Source organism: Homarus americanus, unplaced genomic scaffold (genome assembly GCF_018991925.1).
Source record: "Homarus americanus isolate GMGI-L3 unplaced genomic scaffold, GMGI_Hamer_2.0 scaffold39155, whole genome shotgun sequence".
Lineage (NCBI taxonomy): Eukaryota > Metazoa > Arthropoda > Malacostraca > Decapoda > Nephropidae > Homarus > Homarus americanus.
Genome location: NW_024737042.1, coordinates 5,847,773 through 5,865,697, shown reverse-complemented (window position 1 = coordinate 5,865,697; position 17,925 = coordinate 5,847,773). Strand labels below are relative to the sequence as shown.

Sequence of the window (17,925 nt, the reverse complement as noted above, 5' to 3'; positions counted from 1 at the left end):
GGAAGTTACGTATTGCTCTTAATGTAATAATTTGGTTTACACAAAGCAAGTATTTTATTTTGTGCAAAATTTATGAAGTTTACATTCAAAATATTCCCTGACCTGCAAGGAATCCAGAAATGTCAATTATATTATCCTAACTTAGTCTGAGGTATTATTTATTACTAAACGTTAAAATCTAGTGTTTCACCCAATCATTTCTCAGAGAGGTAGGGCCAGTGAGCTGGGAAGAGGGGGGATTTGAGTCCATTATTTGAATGGACATAACTCATGACTGTATTTCTTAAATATTAATTGTGTGAGCATACCATCATAAAATTTAGATGTTATTTTTACTACAACATAGGTATTGTGTCGGAAAAGTGGAGTTTGGGGGTCGGGCCAGTCTCTATTGGAATTAATCCCATATGTTCTGTTGTTCACTTGCTGTTTTCACTTTCCGCGGGTACCTGTGGGTTCAATTGACAGCGTAAATCGGGAACAATACCATTGTATATTATTATCATGGTAGGTTCAGTTATATGTTGACTTAGGAAACAGTTCTGAACTGTTTCAAGAAAATCCTCTGATTCTAAGTTACCAATGAGGTCTTCCAATCTATTTGACCAAGAAGTCGCCTACTTGCAGATTTTGCTATGTCTGATGCCCAGTGTATTTCATCCCAAATAAGTAGCTCACTAACTCTGTCAGGATTAGGAGGTGTATATAGTACTCCTTTGATTCATTTTTCCTACCATCGATTCTACACTTCAAATTATCCTGACCTAGATTGCTGCGATCTTCTTTCCTAATCTGCCTAATAAAAGGAAATAATTCTGAAACCTTTAATTTGATATTTGACAGATAACTCACATGGTGAGTTTATCATGTTTTAGTGAATGCTACCACAGTAAAACCTCGATTAACCGCCCATATATATAAGGCCAGGATAATCCAAAAGGTCAGTTAATAGTAAATAAAGTCTACGGAAATAAAACATACATTTTCATACCTTTCCTAAACCTACCAATTAAGTCCTCTATTCTTTTTTCTTCATTTGCCATTCACATTTCAACCGAATTTTCTTTAAACATTAACCAACTTTAGTAAATAAATATGAACTAGAAACTGTGAATAAAAAAATGGAAAAATAAAAACGTATAACATCATTAAAAATTGTGACTCAAGTCCTGGTGTTGCTAATCTGACTTTCTGGCTCTATTACACACAATTGCAGGGCCTCACTATTATCTTATTATTGACAACAAAACATACATTACATGTACAGTCATCCTTTCGCTTACGCGTCCCACATTCTGCTGCTTTCCACGTTTACGCCTAAAATTCTGCCGAAAACCGGAATGCTCATACATTCCACAGTGCGTACCCCTTTACGTGGGTGAAGTATAATTTTTTTATTTAGCTCATAAAATTCATACAAATTATCAAGCGAATATAATTTACTATTCAAATTCTTACAATTGATGATCATTTTGAATATAAACACATATATTTAAATAGACATACAAATTTTAGATATAATGTTTACCCGAGTAAATATGTTATCTATTGTGCAAAAATATGACATTTATACTCAAAATATTCTGGTCTACCAAACTAGCAATGCCAATCACATATCCCAACTTAGCTCTGAGGCATGCATTTATTACTCAAAAAGTTAAAATAACCCTGGCCTCCCACACACTTATCTGGTAGGGAGGACCATCTGTCACCCCGTAAAAAATATTTTTTTTTATTAACTGAAGATATATATTTTAGCTCATAAAATTCATACAATTACCTGTAAATATAATTTATAATTGCTGAATTTATAATTTGATGATCATTTTGAATATAAACATCATAGATTTGCATTAGACATACAAAATTATAGATAAAATGCTTACCTGAGTAAATATGTTATCTTTTGTGCAAAAAATATATGACATTTAAATCAAAATATTCTCATCTACAAGGAACCAGCAATGTCAATTATATATCCTAACTTAACCAGGATTAATTACAAAAAAGCAAATATTATTTTTTCTCTCCAAATTTGAAGGAGGACTGGTAAAAGAGGGAGGCAGGGACCGACCGACCACCCAGTTGGAAGAGGGGAGGCAAGGTAAAATTCGATTACAGATAGTGTCAGAAGAATATTTTTTTTATTAACTGAAGATATTTGTTTTAGTCAAAAAATTCACATATACAAATTACCTTCAAGCGAATATATTTACATTGCTGGAATTCTTATAATTTCAAGATCATTTTGAATATAAACATCATCATTTTCAATAGACATACAAATTTTAGATAAAATGTTTACCTGAGTAAATATGTTATCTGCAAAATATATGACATTTATAACCTCAAAATATTCCTGGTCTACATGAACATACCAAAGTCAATTATATTATCCTAACTTAGTTTGAGGTATACATATTTATTAAAACAACCAAAATCTAGGTTTTCCAAAAATTTCAGAGAGGAAGAGCAAGCAGTGTAGTGTGAGAAGAGGGGAAGGAGCGAGTCCATTATTTGAATGGACATCAACTTCCATCGACTCTATTTCTCTAAGTATTATTAGAGTCATTAACATCATAAAACTAAGATATTTTACTATAACATATTTTATGTCAAAAAGTAGTTAGTCAGCCACTATTCTATCCAATCCCATATGTTACAAGTTGTTACGCCAAGCCACTCTTCCGCAAAATTCTCTGGTTTAATTAACCCCTAGTGAGGCAACTGTAATGAAAATTGTTTCACACTCATATTATTCTTTCATAAAACATATTTTTTATTACAAGTTAGTAACCTCAATATCTAATTCCGGGTCAATAGAACCCAGAGGTCCCACGTTAAGAAAACCCTGGCGAATAACAGAACATAGGGGATTAATTACAGAAACCAGCCCAAATCTCCAAACTCCACTGGACGACAAATAACAATGTTAGTAAAATTTATCTAACTTTATGATAAAATGAAAAACAAGTAATACAGAAGAGGTTAGGTTAGGAAACAATAGAAAATAAAGAATAGGTTAAAAAAACGAAAAATTTTGAGGAACACTCACGGTAGTAGAAGAGATAACATACGATGGAGGCTGGTTCGAGGCAGAGGGCAGATTACGCCCCTCAGGTGAATCACCATTACTAGGTGAATCAATATCACTGTCACTTACAGCTGTCATGGCTTCCCTGACAAATCTCAAAATCAACTTCACTATCACTAAATACCGCCTCTCAGCCAGCTGTGGTGGCTGCGGCTAAGAACCTCCACATGCTTTGCTAATCGCTGCTTTTATGTTTTCATGATAATAATCGCTGATGTACGTCTACAGCCTGCACCAGTCGCACATGGTGGAAGACGCCATGCTTCATCGCTCAGTGTCACGAAAACGATGGACTTAATTTTTTCTGTTAACTCTATGACACACTCCTAATATCACTATGACTTCAAACTAGTTCTCGGAGAACGACGACCTTCTCCCCTCCTCCTCTTCACTGGCGGTTCTTCTTCCAACATCTCTGGCAGTCACTTCACAGATCTCTGATCACCTCCATGATGTCTTCAAGCAGGTCTCGAGAAGTCAGCTGTAAATACCTCAAGCGAGCTTCTGGCAAGGTCCACTGCTACTGCAACAGTCCAAACCTGACCCAGTCACAGGTTCACCTCCTCCTCTCACCTGGTATGCCTGCAACACATGTCCCCATGCGACAATCGTGAGTAGCAATAGTCAGCAGATCCCATGCCTCCACCAAGAAAGTCTACAGCTTATTTGACGCTAAACCAAAATTGCCGACGAGAAGTTCTTGAGCCTCTGTTCCTTGTCCCCGCCGCGGCCTCGCCACGGTGTCACCCAGCTTACGAACTCATCCTGGTGTTGGTAGAGCGTCTCCAGGAGCTGAATTTTCGCCTAGTAAGCAGCTTTAACCATGCAGATTAAACCTGTCCATATACTGGATTAACGACGTAGTGTTGGGAGGAAGGAAGACCACTTTACGCTAGGGGTGACGATCCAAAGTAGGGCGAAAATCCAGGCAGAAGCAGTCAAAAGCGAGCAACAAAATATTGAAAGGAACATTCTGCTGCTCCAGAATTTCTCTAACAAAAAACAAAAAAAGGTCAAACCCAGAAGAGGACAGAGAAGAGGACATCCACGCTCACGTTGCAGTTAGCCAGTGAACATTGCTTGTCCATGTCCATACCTCTGTAGGCGGCGTCTTATGGGCTTTGTGAATCACCGATAACTTTGGCTTACAGGTACCGAGGCATTGGTGGTAAACAGGACGGATGCGCTCCTTCTGCATCTTCCGCCCCCTACCTGCTCGCAAGACTGACAACGAAGGCTTGAAGGTAACTTTTTCCAGAAAAGACCAGATTCGTCCATGTAAAACACCGTCGCCACTACCGTCCTTCCTCCATAATCTCAACGAAAAACGGACGAAAATTCTATCACGACGGACATCACACCGCTTCACCAACGCTGATGTTGCTGACCTTGTTCCTCCTCTAAACCGCAGCCAACCATGGAAGCATTACGGTTTGGGCTCTGCACCCCATTTACGTGTCACTGCTGCACAAGAGAAGCTCACGCGCGCATTCCGCAATACACACAGCCAGCGGTCCACCGCCATGTTATGTCACACCGACGCACCCAAAATAACTCAACAGAAAGTTTAATTACTTTTACAAAGCACCCTGTTCTGCAACACTCGATAGAATGAAGCACCTGCACACTTGTGATCTTCATGCCTTATCTTTGCTGCATCTCTTTATTGCACTAATCGAGATTCGCGACGCTATGCTGGCGCCAGATCAACTTACGCTTCCTTTCTCCAAATCCCAACAATTCAGGCACTTCACTCAGAGCTTAATGAACGCCGCGCTTTCGGTTTAGTGCCGCTGTCCAGGCGAAAGCGTTTTCTGGGTGGTGAACCGGCGAAGCCATTTTACGGAACAATGGATGCGCGCGCACACGGCGTGGCCTTGAGGGGATGAAACTGCCGCGCCAGGTCAAGCGCCGCTCTCCCTCCCTCCCCGCAGTCACGCCATAACACTTTAAGCCAATTACAGCTAGCAGCAGGGGGTAGGGACGATGGCCAATCACAGTCCGAGACGTGCCGAAATGACGTCAGTGACGCGAATAAAGACACACACTGCGCACCTACGCCGCCTGCCCAAGCGGAGGGAGGAGGAGGGAGAGGCAGGCAGGAGGTATGAGGGCGCGGGAGCGGGCGGGCGCGGGCCAAAATTCCAAAAAATAGCATCCGAAAGCCGACACTCACTCTAATGTAAAAATATAACTAATACTATATATATATATATATATATATATATATATATATATATATATATATATATATATATATATATATATATATATATATATATATATATATATATATATATATATATATATATATATATATATATATATATATATATATTAAAATAGTATCTTACTGTTGTTTCAGACAAAAGCAATTCCACAAAGCATATGGCTTTTGTCTGTACTATCGCCGGGGGCTTATCTCCGTGGCTTTTGCTCGGGGGCTTTGTTCACCACAGGAGAAATCTAGTATAAAATCCAATGCTGTGAAACAAAACCTATTATTTAATCTCAGCACCGCAGCAAAAAGTCACATCAATATTTTTAACCAATACTTTAACATACTTACCTTACAGTATTATGTCTCCAAACTAATTAAATAACTGATCAAAACACAAGAGAACTTAAAGTCGTCTACCTCGCCTTTGTCACGAGGAGACTTGTGCAGAACTGAAGTGAATTGCTTGTAACTGGTGATTGCCGCTGCACATGAACTGATATGACCCAGACCGCATGGTTTTGCAGCAACTGAGACGCGCATCTTCCTTTACTCAGCAAGTTAATCCTCGTCGGCTCCGACCGAATACCCGACCCCACCACATGAGCTCACTGGCGACGAAGGTTGCTTACTTAAACACAGGCCAGGACAGGCCGTGGCGGGGGCATAGCAAGGGTGTAGCTCATGACGGGCTCTGACGATGGGTCAGGTGTTAGAACAGACACGCAAACAAACCCACAACAAAAAAACCCACACCAAAAAACAACCCAAACCCCCCCCCCCCCACACCACACAACAACAATAATATATATATATATATATATATATATATATATATATATATATATATATATATATATATATATATATATACACACACACACACACACACCAACTCTACGCTGCTCTCACTTTCCCCAAGTTTAACAATCAACTACTTTACGCGGCATCCACCCACCGCGAGAGTGTCTGGAAATACGCTATTTTTAGATTCACCTCCCACCTCCATCAAGCTTGCCAACCCGCGTAAGGCGCCAGTACAGCCCCTGCTGCGTTATCAGTGACGCCAGATGATGTACCGACCGTGATTGGGGCCATACCCCATCCTCCGCTGCCAGCCGTAATTGGTTTAGCGCAAAGACGTCCAACCCGGAAGGAGGAAAAGACGACGCCGACCCAGCCTCCGCCAAGTTTCATCCCCACAGGCCACCGCAAAAACGCAATCCATTGTTCTGTAGAACCGGCGTGGATCAGGCCTAAAGTCCGCACTATTTACCGTCTGTGAGCGCAGCAGCAACATAACTTCACAGATATCATATGAAAACATGAGAACAACGATCTGAAAAAGTACAAAATGTATCGAACCACGGAGGTGCTGCTACCCAGAAACTATACTTGAAAGGAAATATCTCACGCGCAGTATGAACTTAATACACCGACCCTCACGGATATAAACCAATTACAGGCAACAGTGATCAAGAATCTTACGTCTGTGTTCAATAGTCAATGTGAGAGGAGGATCTCATTGTTTCAAGAAGTTTATACACCTCCGCCAAACCTTCAGCGCTGCTCACAAACATAATATCCACCAATCGAGGCGCGCGTTGAAATTATAACCCAATGAATTTACCCACAAAACCACAAACCAAGATCTTACCCAGTGTAACTAGATTAAAATATGCATTATAAAATATGGACACCATAATAAAAAGTATTTTAAGTGAGAAACCCGCAAAAAATAAAGTAAAAAATTCAAGATTAAAACCGGTAGCCATGAGTGGAGCGGCAATGCCCCAGCATCCCCGTTCTACCATCACAGCAGGTCAGCACCCCAGCGGCTATATCCAGCCCTATAAACGCGTTTATATAGGTTATTACATTTAAGCTTTGCCGGATATATATGTAATATAATGTGTTAGGTGACCACCGCCTGGCCAGGCATTATTTGAGTATCCTGCTCCATCACTCACCGCAGGTGCCATGGTCGAGGCCTTCTGCCCTGGCAACATTATCCCTCTGAGCTGAACAGGGATTACCCCAGCTGCTAATCCATCAGAACCCGTGGATTTCCCAGCACAACCACTCCAAAAATAGTCACAAATATGAGACCGGAGAACTTCAACTGTCAGCCACTTGAGCCACTTAATCCACCATGCGAGAAATAGTTGTATGTCTCTAGTAGCTCCTCACTACCCAATGAAATGAGTGCTAACGAGGAAGCCTGTGTATACCCAAAACAAAGATCCCATACTTGCATATGGAGGAAAACAAATGAGATGAAATGCTACATGAGATAACTGACGCAAGCTATATTCACAGAGAAACTGATGTGTTAAGAGACAGTGTATGAATGACCGAGGAAGGTGTCACAGATTGTCCAATAAAGGTGAATAGGGTCTAGTCTGTGGGTAGAAATCACAAGGAAGAGAAAAACTAATTATGGGAGGACACAGGCCCCTAAGTCTGGCAAAGAAACAAAATTATACGGCGCAGAAATATAGGCACAAAATACAAAAACCTATGCATTATGGGGGCTCAACTTGAAATATTGACAGACACATTGTAAGCTACTATGAATTCAGACTCCAGACGCAGATACAGGACAATTTTTGAAAAACAACTAATTACAGAACCTACAAGTAAGACAATATACAAGACCTAGTATTAAAAACAAAGAAAATACAGATACTACAGAGAAGAACTAAAACACGACCGCAGAGAAAATTGTATCACCCTAAATTGGGAAAACGAAAACAATGATACCATGCGTCAGAGCCCCAACTCGGTTGGCGGATTATCAGGGGTTGAAGGTCACCTGGGAAACAGCCACAGTTCCCAGAAGGTGAGGTCATAGACACAACAACTGACTCATGAATAATATATTCACTAGTATACTATAAAAGCAACAAGAACAAAATATACTACAGAAAAAATTAGGTCAACAAGAATGAGCCAAGGTGAGACCAGAAACTTAAACATGACATAGGAATAAAGAAAGGAATATATAAGCAAATTCAAAGGGAGGGGAGGAGCAGCCCAGAAACATACTGACAATGAACTATCTAGAATGCTAAAAAAATAAAGCAAAAAGAGACTATGCAAATCAAAAAAGAAAGAGAATCCAAGAAATCCCAAGGATTTTTCCAGGTACATGTATATATAGGACAAAGGCCAACGACAAAGCTACCAAAGTCAGGGAGTGGAGAACGATAAATGGCAGGAGAAATAAGTCATCGAACATACATCCCATAGTTTTCACAGAAGAAATTCTACAGAAATTCCAGAGGAACTGATATTTACAGCGAAGAAGAGAAATTAAAGAATATCACTACTAGAAGAGTGGATGTTTCAAGAAGATAAATAAACTAAAGAATACAAACTCTAGGCTGATGAAATTTTTTCCTTTAGTCTTAAAAAGAGTGTAGGAACAGATTAGTTGACCTCAAACTTATTTACAAATCATTAGACACTGAGTTAAAACAGAGTTGAAACAGCAAATGAAAATTCCATATTCAAAAGGGGAGACACAGACATCAGCGCCAAATTACCGGCCGATCAGCTTTGACGTCAGTAGTGGGGAAATTTTCAACTAATTGTACAGATATATCCGGATCGTGACTTAGAGAAAAGCAATTAACGTTTAAGGTATGGAAAATCTGTTCAATAAATTCAAGAATGTGTTTTGAGGGAAAAGTCTTTAGTAGAGATAATGACGAAAATTATGATGTTATTTACTTAAAGACTTAGTAAAGCATTTGACAGAGTAATGCACCAGAGGCTTCTGAGAAAATCACATAGCCTAAGGTATCGAGGGAAAGTTTAAATTGATAAAACCATGGCTTCATTGACAGAACGCAGAGGGCCGGGCGTAGATGGTGTTAATCTGATAAATAACCAGTGGGTTCCCTTTAGGTCAGTAATTCATATAAACGATTTAGATATCGGGATTGTGCAGGACATAAGTGTTTATGACGATACCAAAATAAAGTAACGACCCAGGCAGGATGCAAATGCATTTATAGAGGATCTAAAGAACCGTAGGTGGTCTGAAAACGGCAAATGAAATTCAATACCAGCAAGGCAGCGATTTAATATTGGAAGAATAACATTTATAATGTATACAGCCTTAACAACATCAACCTAGAGAAGCCGGATTTGTGAAAGAGACCTAGGGTAATTGTAAGCCCGGACCAAGGCCTAGAAAACAGCAAGCGTTAATGTTCAAATAAAGCAAACAGAGTATTGGCTTTACATCTAGAAGTGTAAGTAACAAGAGAGCAGAGGCCTTATCAAACTATATCTTTACACTAAGAAGCCAACTCGACACGCGTTCAGCTCCAGCTCATTATAGAACAACGGATACAATCACCTAGAGTCAGCAGCTAAGAGACAAAAAATGCATTCTGGACTTTCTTCCATAACAGGATAGTTAAAAGAAATGAATCAATTCCAGAAAGACAGAGATGCAAGGAGACATGATAGAAGTTAACTGCAAGAAGAACCAATACAAGGACATATAAGAGATAAGTTCTTATACACTATTATGATAGACCCTGAGCAACTGATTCAAGAGATAAGTTTAGGTTTAGAGGAAAGAAAAGAAACTGTCTCACAAATAGGGTGATTGATAACAAGCTAGCAACTTTAGCAAAAGGGAAACTTGAAAGTTTCAAAAGGAGGCTAGATAGATTCATGATGATAGAGAGGGTCAGTAACTTCCACAGAGTTGCCATGCACAGGCCAACCGCCTATTGCAGACACCTTATTTCAATGTTCTCATGATACGCCATTAATAAGCAGCCTGGTCCCATCTGTAACCAACATTTCGTTGTTCTTCCGATAAGACCTATCCATGATGTGTATTTTTAACCATATGCTTTATATGAATACCAAATTAACCAATATCGTTATGGTTTATCCTCTTCCCTATTGATTCCAATCAATGAAACCCAACTCAATGCTCGTAGTCCACTCTGCATGCTACCCAACCAGGCCACATGTATGTTAACCAGAGGAGTCTGGTGGCAGCGACCTTAAAAGTAAGATTAGAGCCAAGTATGTACCCTTAGTATAACGCACCCTTAAGAATCTGGCAGCATATAAGCAAGCAACCGGCTCCTGAATGTACCTGAACACGCATCCAGCATTGGACTAAGTTCAGTCTTGGAAAGAGATCATATTTGAACCGTCACAACACTTTCTGGCAGATTGATCCAAGAGTTACAACCTTAACTCAGAAAAAAGAATTTTGTTGCTGGATTTTGTGGTTCTTAAATTTGGAGCTGTGACCCCCAGAGCCGAGCATCCGCCAGATCCAAGTAAGGACACTCTGACTGGAGTAGTGCTCTTGAGATGCTTATACACTTCTATTATCACCTCGCCAGTCTGTAGTATAAGCTCCCTCGGAGTTCAGGCGCTCCAACTCTGGTAAGAAGCTGAGGTGCCGAAGCGCAAGACATCGTTGAACGAAGTTCATGTTTTGCACGCTCAACTTCGAGAACAAATGATTTAGAAATCTCGGAGTCGGTTGGAGGCCAGTGCCTTCAAGTGGTTAATCGCACCGGACTCCAACACTTGTTCATTCCTCCGCAGAGAAGAAATTTTGTTTTATTTTTCTTTATTTCTATTTCACATTAGGTGATGAAAGTATTTTCCGACAACTTATAATTTGATGTGCGGATCGTATCACGTTGCGTCTTGCAAAAGTGCGAAGAGGATAGGTAAAGTAGTACCTTGCTTGGATAGATAGCTGCCCACACTTACCACTCGATTCTCATCATCAGGTGACTGATTTGTCTGCAAAATTGGAGCCAAATACGTAAATCGTTGTTAGCATTATCGGGTCAAATACCCCACTTTGTTTTCATTTAACCTAAGCTTAGTAGTACAATATAAAAACGAGTTTATTGTGCAGGAGCATCATGGTCAACCATATTTATCATATATATATTTTTTTTATCTTCACCACCGATACCACAGTTGCTGGGCGGTTTGTCACAATACGCATTAAACACAGTTGGCAAGGGCATGTATGGAATTTATAAGTTGAAGTAGGTTGCCATACGTCCGTATTTTTCCGGACATGTCCCCATTTAGGCCTGGAAAATCTTCATCCAGGAATTTTTAAAATTCTTCAAAAGTCCGAAATTTCAGCTTCCATCATTTTCTTCCACGGAAAAAAAAACATGAAACTGTAATGACGAGAGAGAGAGAGGAGAGAGAGAGGTGGAAACCGTAGAGATTCTTGTAGTGAATTCAGTTTTCGCCAGGTTGTAAGTCACGTACGCTTTATGCAGGTTGGCTACAACTTAGCTGTCAAATATTTGATTGATAGGGTAGAAGTTGATGATGGGAAGTGCTTTGACCAAGTTAGTAACCCGGAAGCAGTTTGTGAAAAATTACATGATGATAAGAATTTAGTAATCTGCCAACACATAAAAAGTGGACCAAACATTTGAAAATCAAAGAACTTTGAATGTCACTCAGAATTGCAATACCTTTTTTCTTGCTATATCATCTCACACCAAATGGAAGAAAGGTTTTTCACTGACGCAAAGTCACGACAAAAGGAAAGGAACAAATTGAGTAAGGAAACAATGAAAGGCATTCTGGCTAAGTACAGTACAACTCTGAGAAACATCTTGCATTGACTTTCTACTCTAAAGAGCAATCATCCAATACTGGAAAAAGATCCGATGTACAGAAAAAGTATGTATAGGCACATAAAGTCACACACACAGTAAAATAAGACTGCAGCTAAAGAAGATATTCAGCCCAAGAAGTAATTTTTTAAGATTTTACACCAAGTATATTGCATATTAGCTTACATTAAAACACACGTAAATACAGTACACTGAAACTGGTGGGATGAAGTATATATATATATATATATATATATATATATATATATATATATATATATATATATATATATATATATCTATATAAATATAAAATTAATTGTCATGGCTGTTTCAAGGTTATATAGCCAAGTAAAGGTATTCAGAAAATGTCCTTTTTTTAATGTTCAGATATGGCAACCCTAAGTTAGCGTATTTGTCACCTGCTATCTACACATGCAACAAGTTGTCGATATAATAACAGTGTATGATACCTATGTATAATATAACATTCGGTATGCTTTACTGTAGCCAAGGGTTGCCTACAGCTACATAAAGCTGACCACCGTTAAGTTCCACTGTGATTTTAGTCATGATGATAAAACAAAGTTTTTAACGTTACCTTATCCAAGTTTTCAGTTGTAAAGTTAACCTATTTTGGCTTATAATCCGCAACATTGTATGCTTTGGCTTAGTTGTCACTATACTGCAGCAGTTCCTCAACCCTTTCTTGATAAGTACCCACGGTACACTGGACTGGACTCGGGAGTAACCGTCTCTGGGCTAGTGATAGTGGCTACCAGGGTTGCCAGATGTACGACAAGCTGCACGGCCAAATTCACGCCATCTTACGGCCAAAATTTGGCCAAAAAATTTTGGATGGGAAGCACAAGGCTATTTTTGCAATCCACACAAAATAAAAGTATCCCCTACAATATCCACTTAAAATGTCGTAATAAAACCAAATTTTCACTTAGAATTGAGAGCCCAATAATTACATAAACATAATATCTACAGTATAATCTACAGTGAATCTTCACTGTAACAGTGAAGATTCACCTTAATCTGAAATGGTGGTGGAGCATGATAATGGTGGAGAACTTGATAACACTAGTTGGCGTAAGCAAAAACGTCTAGTTCGTCATCGTCCCCTGGTTTGTTATGTTTTCTACCACTGTCGTAGTACCGTTTTCTTTTACTAGTGAACATTTTGAAAACTAGCACTCGGAATTTCAGAAAGTAACTCGGATGGCTTTGTAAGCTCTGAAGCTTAACCCAAATGCTGGACACGTTCAGCCTGAACAACTCAAATATGAGAACTAACAACTAAGGTAGTAACTAGAAAGATCAGTCAGCTCAGTAGGTCACGTAAACATGTGAAGAGGTGAGGTCACTGATTAGGTGAGGTCACCTAATAGGTGAGGAATTAATACGTATTTTACAAAATTCAGCCAAAATACGGTCAAATATTTTGGCCGTGATCATCGATTTTTTCACGGCCAGGCGAATTTTTTTACGGCCTAATTAGAGAACTGTGGCCGTGGAAACGGCCATCTGGCACCCCTGGTGGCTACTACACTCTACAGATGCATTAACACTGAGTTTCCAGTACTTAATTACCGTTACCTTATTCCTGTATTAATATTTCACTCGTTCTCAATAAATCTTATATATTGTGTAGAAATGATATTCAAAATATTAATATTGTATGCACGAAAAATATAAATTAAAAGAATGACGGTACCTGTATTACAAATCAAAAGTTAAGTAAAATTGGGAACAATAATATTTCTATGGATTGATGCCAGATAGTCTCTTGAGAAATAACTACAAATTTAAGTCACCAGCATATTTCAATATACATACAATAATTACTCAAGATGACAGTACGACGAAGTTATTGTAGTGCACCGACTGTGACAGATGTGAATGTAGCTAGTTATGATAGAAATTCAATGGGAAAATAGCGTATGTCCACCCTTTTTATTGATTTACTCTAAGGCGAAGGTCATTTATATAACTTAGATGAGTGTGTAGCGGAATTCTCCCCTACAAACGCTGTTTGTCGCTGAGTAGCCGACCCCACCAATTCCCCAGTGTATGCCTCGTGGTCTGGGTCAACCAGCGCCGCCATACATCACGGAGCGGGGGTCAACTACTAAGCCACGCCTACCCCCGCTATTTAAGATCTGACCTCGTGGTGATCTCTCTTTCTACCTACACCAACCAGCCAGCAACACCTCCTCCTCCGCCGCTGCCTGGCGGCCCTCGCTCCTCCTCCACCTGCCTGGCGGTCCTCTCTCCCACTGGCGAGCATGGCGACCCACAAGCTGTCCTTCTCTGAGCACCCTCACCAACCAGCTCTCTCTACATCACGCTTGTAACCATGCTGCCTTCCCAGCACCAAGCTGCATTGTACATCCAATACAACATGTATATAGAGAGCACATTGTGAGTTTCCTTTCTCCATCCCATCCTCAGTGTGAACCAAATATCCTGAACCCCACAAGTGTGTCCTTAAATAATCAGAAAACAACTGAATTATATAATCTGGGGGTTCACTATGAATGTATTTTATTGTTTTATATATTGTTTTGTAAGTTCAGTTGATAAATGTATGAAAATTCTGATGCGCAACAGTATAAGGGATAATGTATATATAGAGAATACGAATATATATGTAAAACTGATTATGTGCAACTAAGAATCTAATTTAATGGTCATTACCGAAGAGACAAAGTATATAATAAGGGATATTTGCCTTTAACAAAAATAACAAACCATTTCACCTAGCGGCAAAGGCCACGGAGGGAGGGAGTGAAAAGTTTGTGTAGGACAAGTGAACTTTTTTACTTTTATCCTCTTCGCCACTGATCGGCTTGTTAGCCGCTTGGGATATCGGTCACGACTCTTTTCTTTTATATTCTTCACCAAAAGATCGGCTCGCTAGCCGCCTTGGCGATCGGTCACGTCTCTGTCACACACTGTTGGCAAATACTGGGCATGCACCGGCTCCTGAGTGTACCTGAACCTGCTCCAGTGTTGGTCAAGTCTTCTCTTGAAAGAGCTCACACTCGGTGCCGTCACAACACTCTCTGGTAGATTGTTCCAAGAGTTTACAACCCTCACTCCGAAAAAGTTTGCCCTCACGGTTTTCTGGACTTGCGGCTTCTTCAATCTTGAGCTGTGACCCCTTGTGGGGCGAGCTTCCGCCAGCTCCAAGTAAGGACACTCAACTGAGTAGTGCCCCCTGAGATGCTTATACACCTCAACTAGGTCCCCTTGCCCGTCTGTAGTGTAAGCTAGGCAAGTTCAGGCGCTCCAATCTCTCAGGGTAGCTGAGGTGCCGAAGTGCAGGCACCAGTCTGGTGGCCCTCCTTTTTTCAACCAACTGACAGTCCCTAGCATATCTCGGGGACCAGATGGGGTGACAGTACTCCAGATGGGGAAGCACTTCACTCCTGAAGATCGTCACGAGGGACGGACCGTCTAGATATCTGAACGACCTTCTTATAAGACCCAATAATTTATTTGCCTGATTTACCTTCTTCTCACAATGGCCCGAGAACTCCAGCTCATTGTCAACATACACACCTAGGTCCTTCTCACACACAGTCTCAACTAGTGCAGTTTCTTCATCCCGTTGGGACATATGATACGCCTCCTTACCGTTGGTACGCCCCAGGTGCATCCTCTTACACTTCGTGACATTGAATCTCAGCAGCCATTTCTTCGACCATTCCTGGAGCCCACAGAGGTCCTTCTGCATCTCTTCACAGTCCGCTTGGTTCTTAATTGCCCGAAATAACTTACCATCATCGGCAAACATTTGTATGGAGGAGTGTACAACGTCAGGCACGTGCAGTGGCGTAGCTAGAGTGTGTGCTGCCCGGGGCGGCCCTTGAGTTTGCCCCCCCTCGTGCCCCCACAAAAAATACATATTGCACAGTGACTCACTCGTCTTGTCACGATGGAGACTTGTGCAGAACTGAAGTGAATTGCTTGTAACTGGTGGATTGGTCGGCTGTACATGAACTAATATGACCCGAGACTGCATGGTTTTGCAGCTACTGGAGACGTTAATCCTTCCCTTTGTATCGGCGGCAAGTTAATCCTCGTCGTGTCTGACCTAACACCTGACCCACACCTTATGAGCTCACTGGCGTACTTGTTTGAAGTTGTTTCCTTAATCCTCAACAGGTTACAGGTTGTGTGTGTGGCGGGGGGGGGCGCGCATAGCAAGGGTGTAGCTCATGACGTGGCCGTGACGATGTGGGTCAGGTGTTAGGTCAGACACGACAAGGATTAACTTGCCGCCGATACAAAGGGATGGATTAACGTCTCCAGTAGCTGCAGATATGGGTGATGAGCAGACCCAAAAGTGCCGCCCCCCCAAAAGTGCCGCCCGGGGCGGACCGCCCCCCCCTAGCTACGCTAGTGGGCATGTCATTTATGAAACAAACAAACAACAGCGGGCCCAATACACTGCCATGTGGTACCCCACTTGTTACAGGTACAGATGACGATTTCGTGCCATTAATCACCACACACTGCTTGCGGTCATTTAGAAAGTCTTCTATCCATACTAGGACATTTCTCCGAATTCCGTACCCTTCCAGTTTGATTTTCAGCCTTTCGTGGGGTACACTGTCGAAAGCCTTGACAAAATCTAGGTAAATCTTGTCGATATTACCAACCCGTTCCAGAATATGGGTCGAAATATCCAATACCGTGAGCAATTGTGTTAAGCAGGAGCGCCCCGGCATAAAACCGTGTTGGCAATCCTTTGCAAGGTTGTTTCGTAGTAGATGTTCCATTCTGGCATCTCTGATAATACTCTCAAGTACTTTACATATTATGCTGGTCAGGCTCACCGGTCTATAGTTGTTCGTGGAGTGACGATCGCCCTTCTTGAAGATAGGACTCACATAAGCCACTTTCCATTCACTGGGGACCTTTAGTTCATCCAGGCATTTACAAAACAGGATCTTCAGGGCTCGGCAAGCTCGTTGCACAACTCTCTTAGCACTCTAGGATGCACCATGTCAGGGCCTGGACTCTTATGGACCTTTAGCTTTGACAATTTATTTCTAATACCCTCTTCTGTAAATACAATGTGGGTCAGTGCTGTGTCGAACCGTCTGTCCTCAAATGCAGGAAGGTTAATCGCATCCTCTCTTGTGAACGCCGAGGAAAAGAAGCTGTTCAGTGCCTCAGCTTTATCCTGGTCAGAATCTGCGTAACTACCATCTTCAAACCTCAGGTCTGATACTCCAACTCGCGTTTTCAATTTCGACTTTGCATAGCGGTAAAACGCCTTTGGGTTTGACTTGACCTCTCTTGCAACCAGCCTCTGGAACTCCTTTTCAGACCTTCTACACTCTATCTTTGCTTGGTTTCTGGCTCTTGCATACATCCTTCTGTCCTGCTCATCGTTTGACCCAACCCACGTCTTGAATTTCTTGGTTTTCTTCTTAACTTTGTCGACCGCCTTTGTGGTTCATGTGTAGTGATCCCCTCGTATTCTTAGAAGCACTGGGTTTGGTCTTGGGTATATATTTATCGATCAAATGGGTTGTAGGGTTTCGTGATATTATGTTGTCTAGCACTCAGGATGGATGGAAACTCTAAGGTGGTGGTTTTCTTATATAATATAAGTTATATGGTAGACAGTCTGGTGCTGGAGATGCCGTGTGGTGAGGAGCTGCTCAGTAGACACGTTCGGTGAGTAGCGTGTTGAAGGAGGTAGATGTGCAGGAGCTTTGTTAGAGAAGATGTTGCCTGTTGCTGGCCTCCAGGTTGAATGAGAACGGGACAGCGAGGAGCTTGCTTGGAGGAGGTGTTGCGTGTTCAGGAACCAAGAGCAGAATGAATCTTAATGGAGAGACAGAGCTTATATACACAGCAGCTGTGGGAACTCGCCGGTTTCTCGACTCCGTTGCTAGGGAAGACGGTAGCAGCTGGTGGCTGGTTGTTAGGATACTGTGGCATCT

At 41.2% G+C, this 17,925-nt stretch overlaps 1 protein-coding gene across 1 annotated transcript in view; it reads right to left on the bottom strand.

Moving 5' to 3' along the window:
* The window catches only part of LOC121872623 (medium-chain acyl-CoA ligase ACSF2, mitochondrial-like), a 100,886-nt gene extending 88,190 nt beyond the window's left edge, over positions 1-12,696 (bottom strand). Inside the window, exon 1 of the mRNA XM_042375526.1 lies at positions 12,555-12,696. Within this exon, the coding sequence (XP_042231460.1) occupies positions 12,555-12,610 (56 nt within the window). The 5' untranslated portion in view covers positions 12,611-12,696. The remainder of the gene's footprint in view (positions 1-12,554) is intronic.
* Between the last annotated feature and the right edge of the window lie 5,229 nt (positions 12,697-17,925).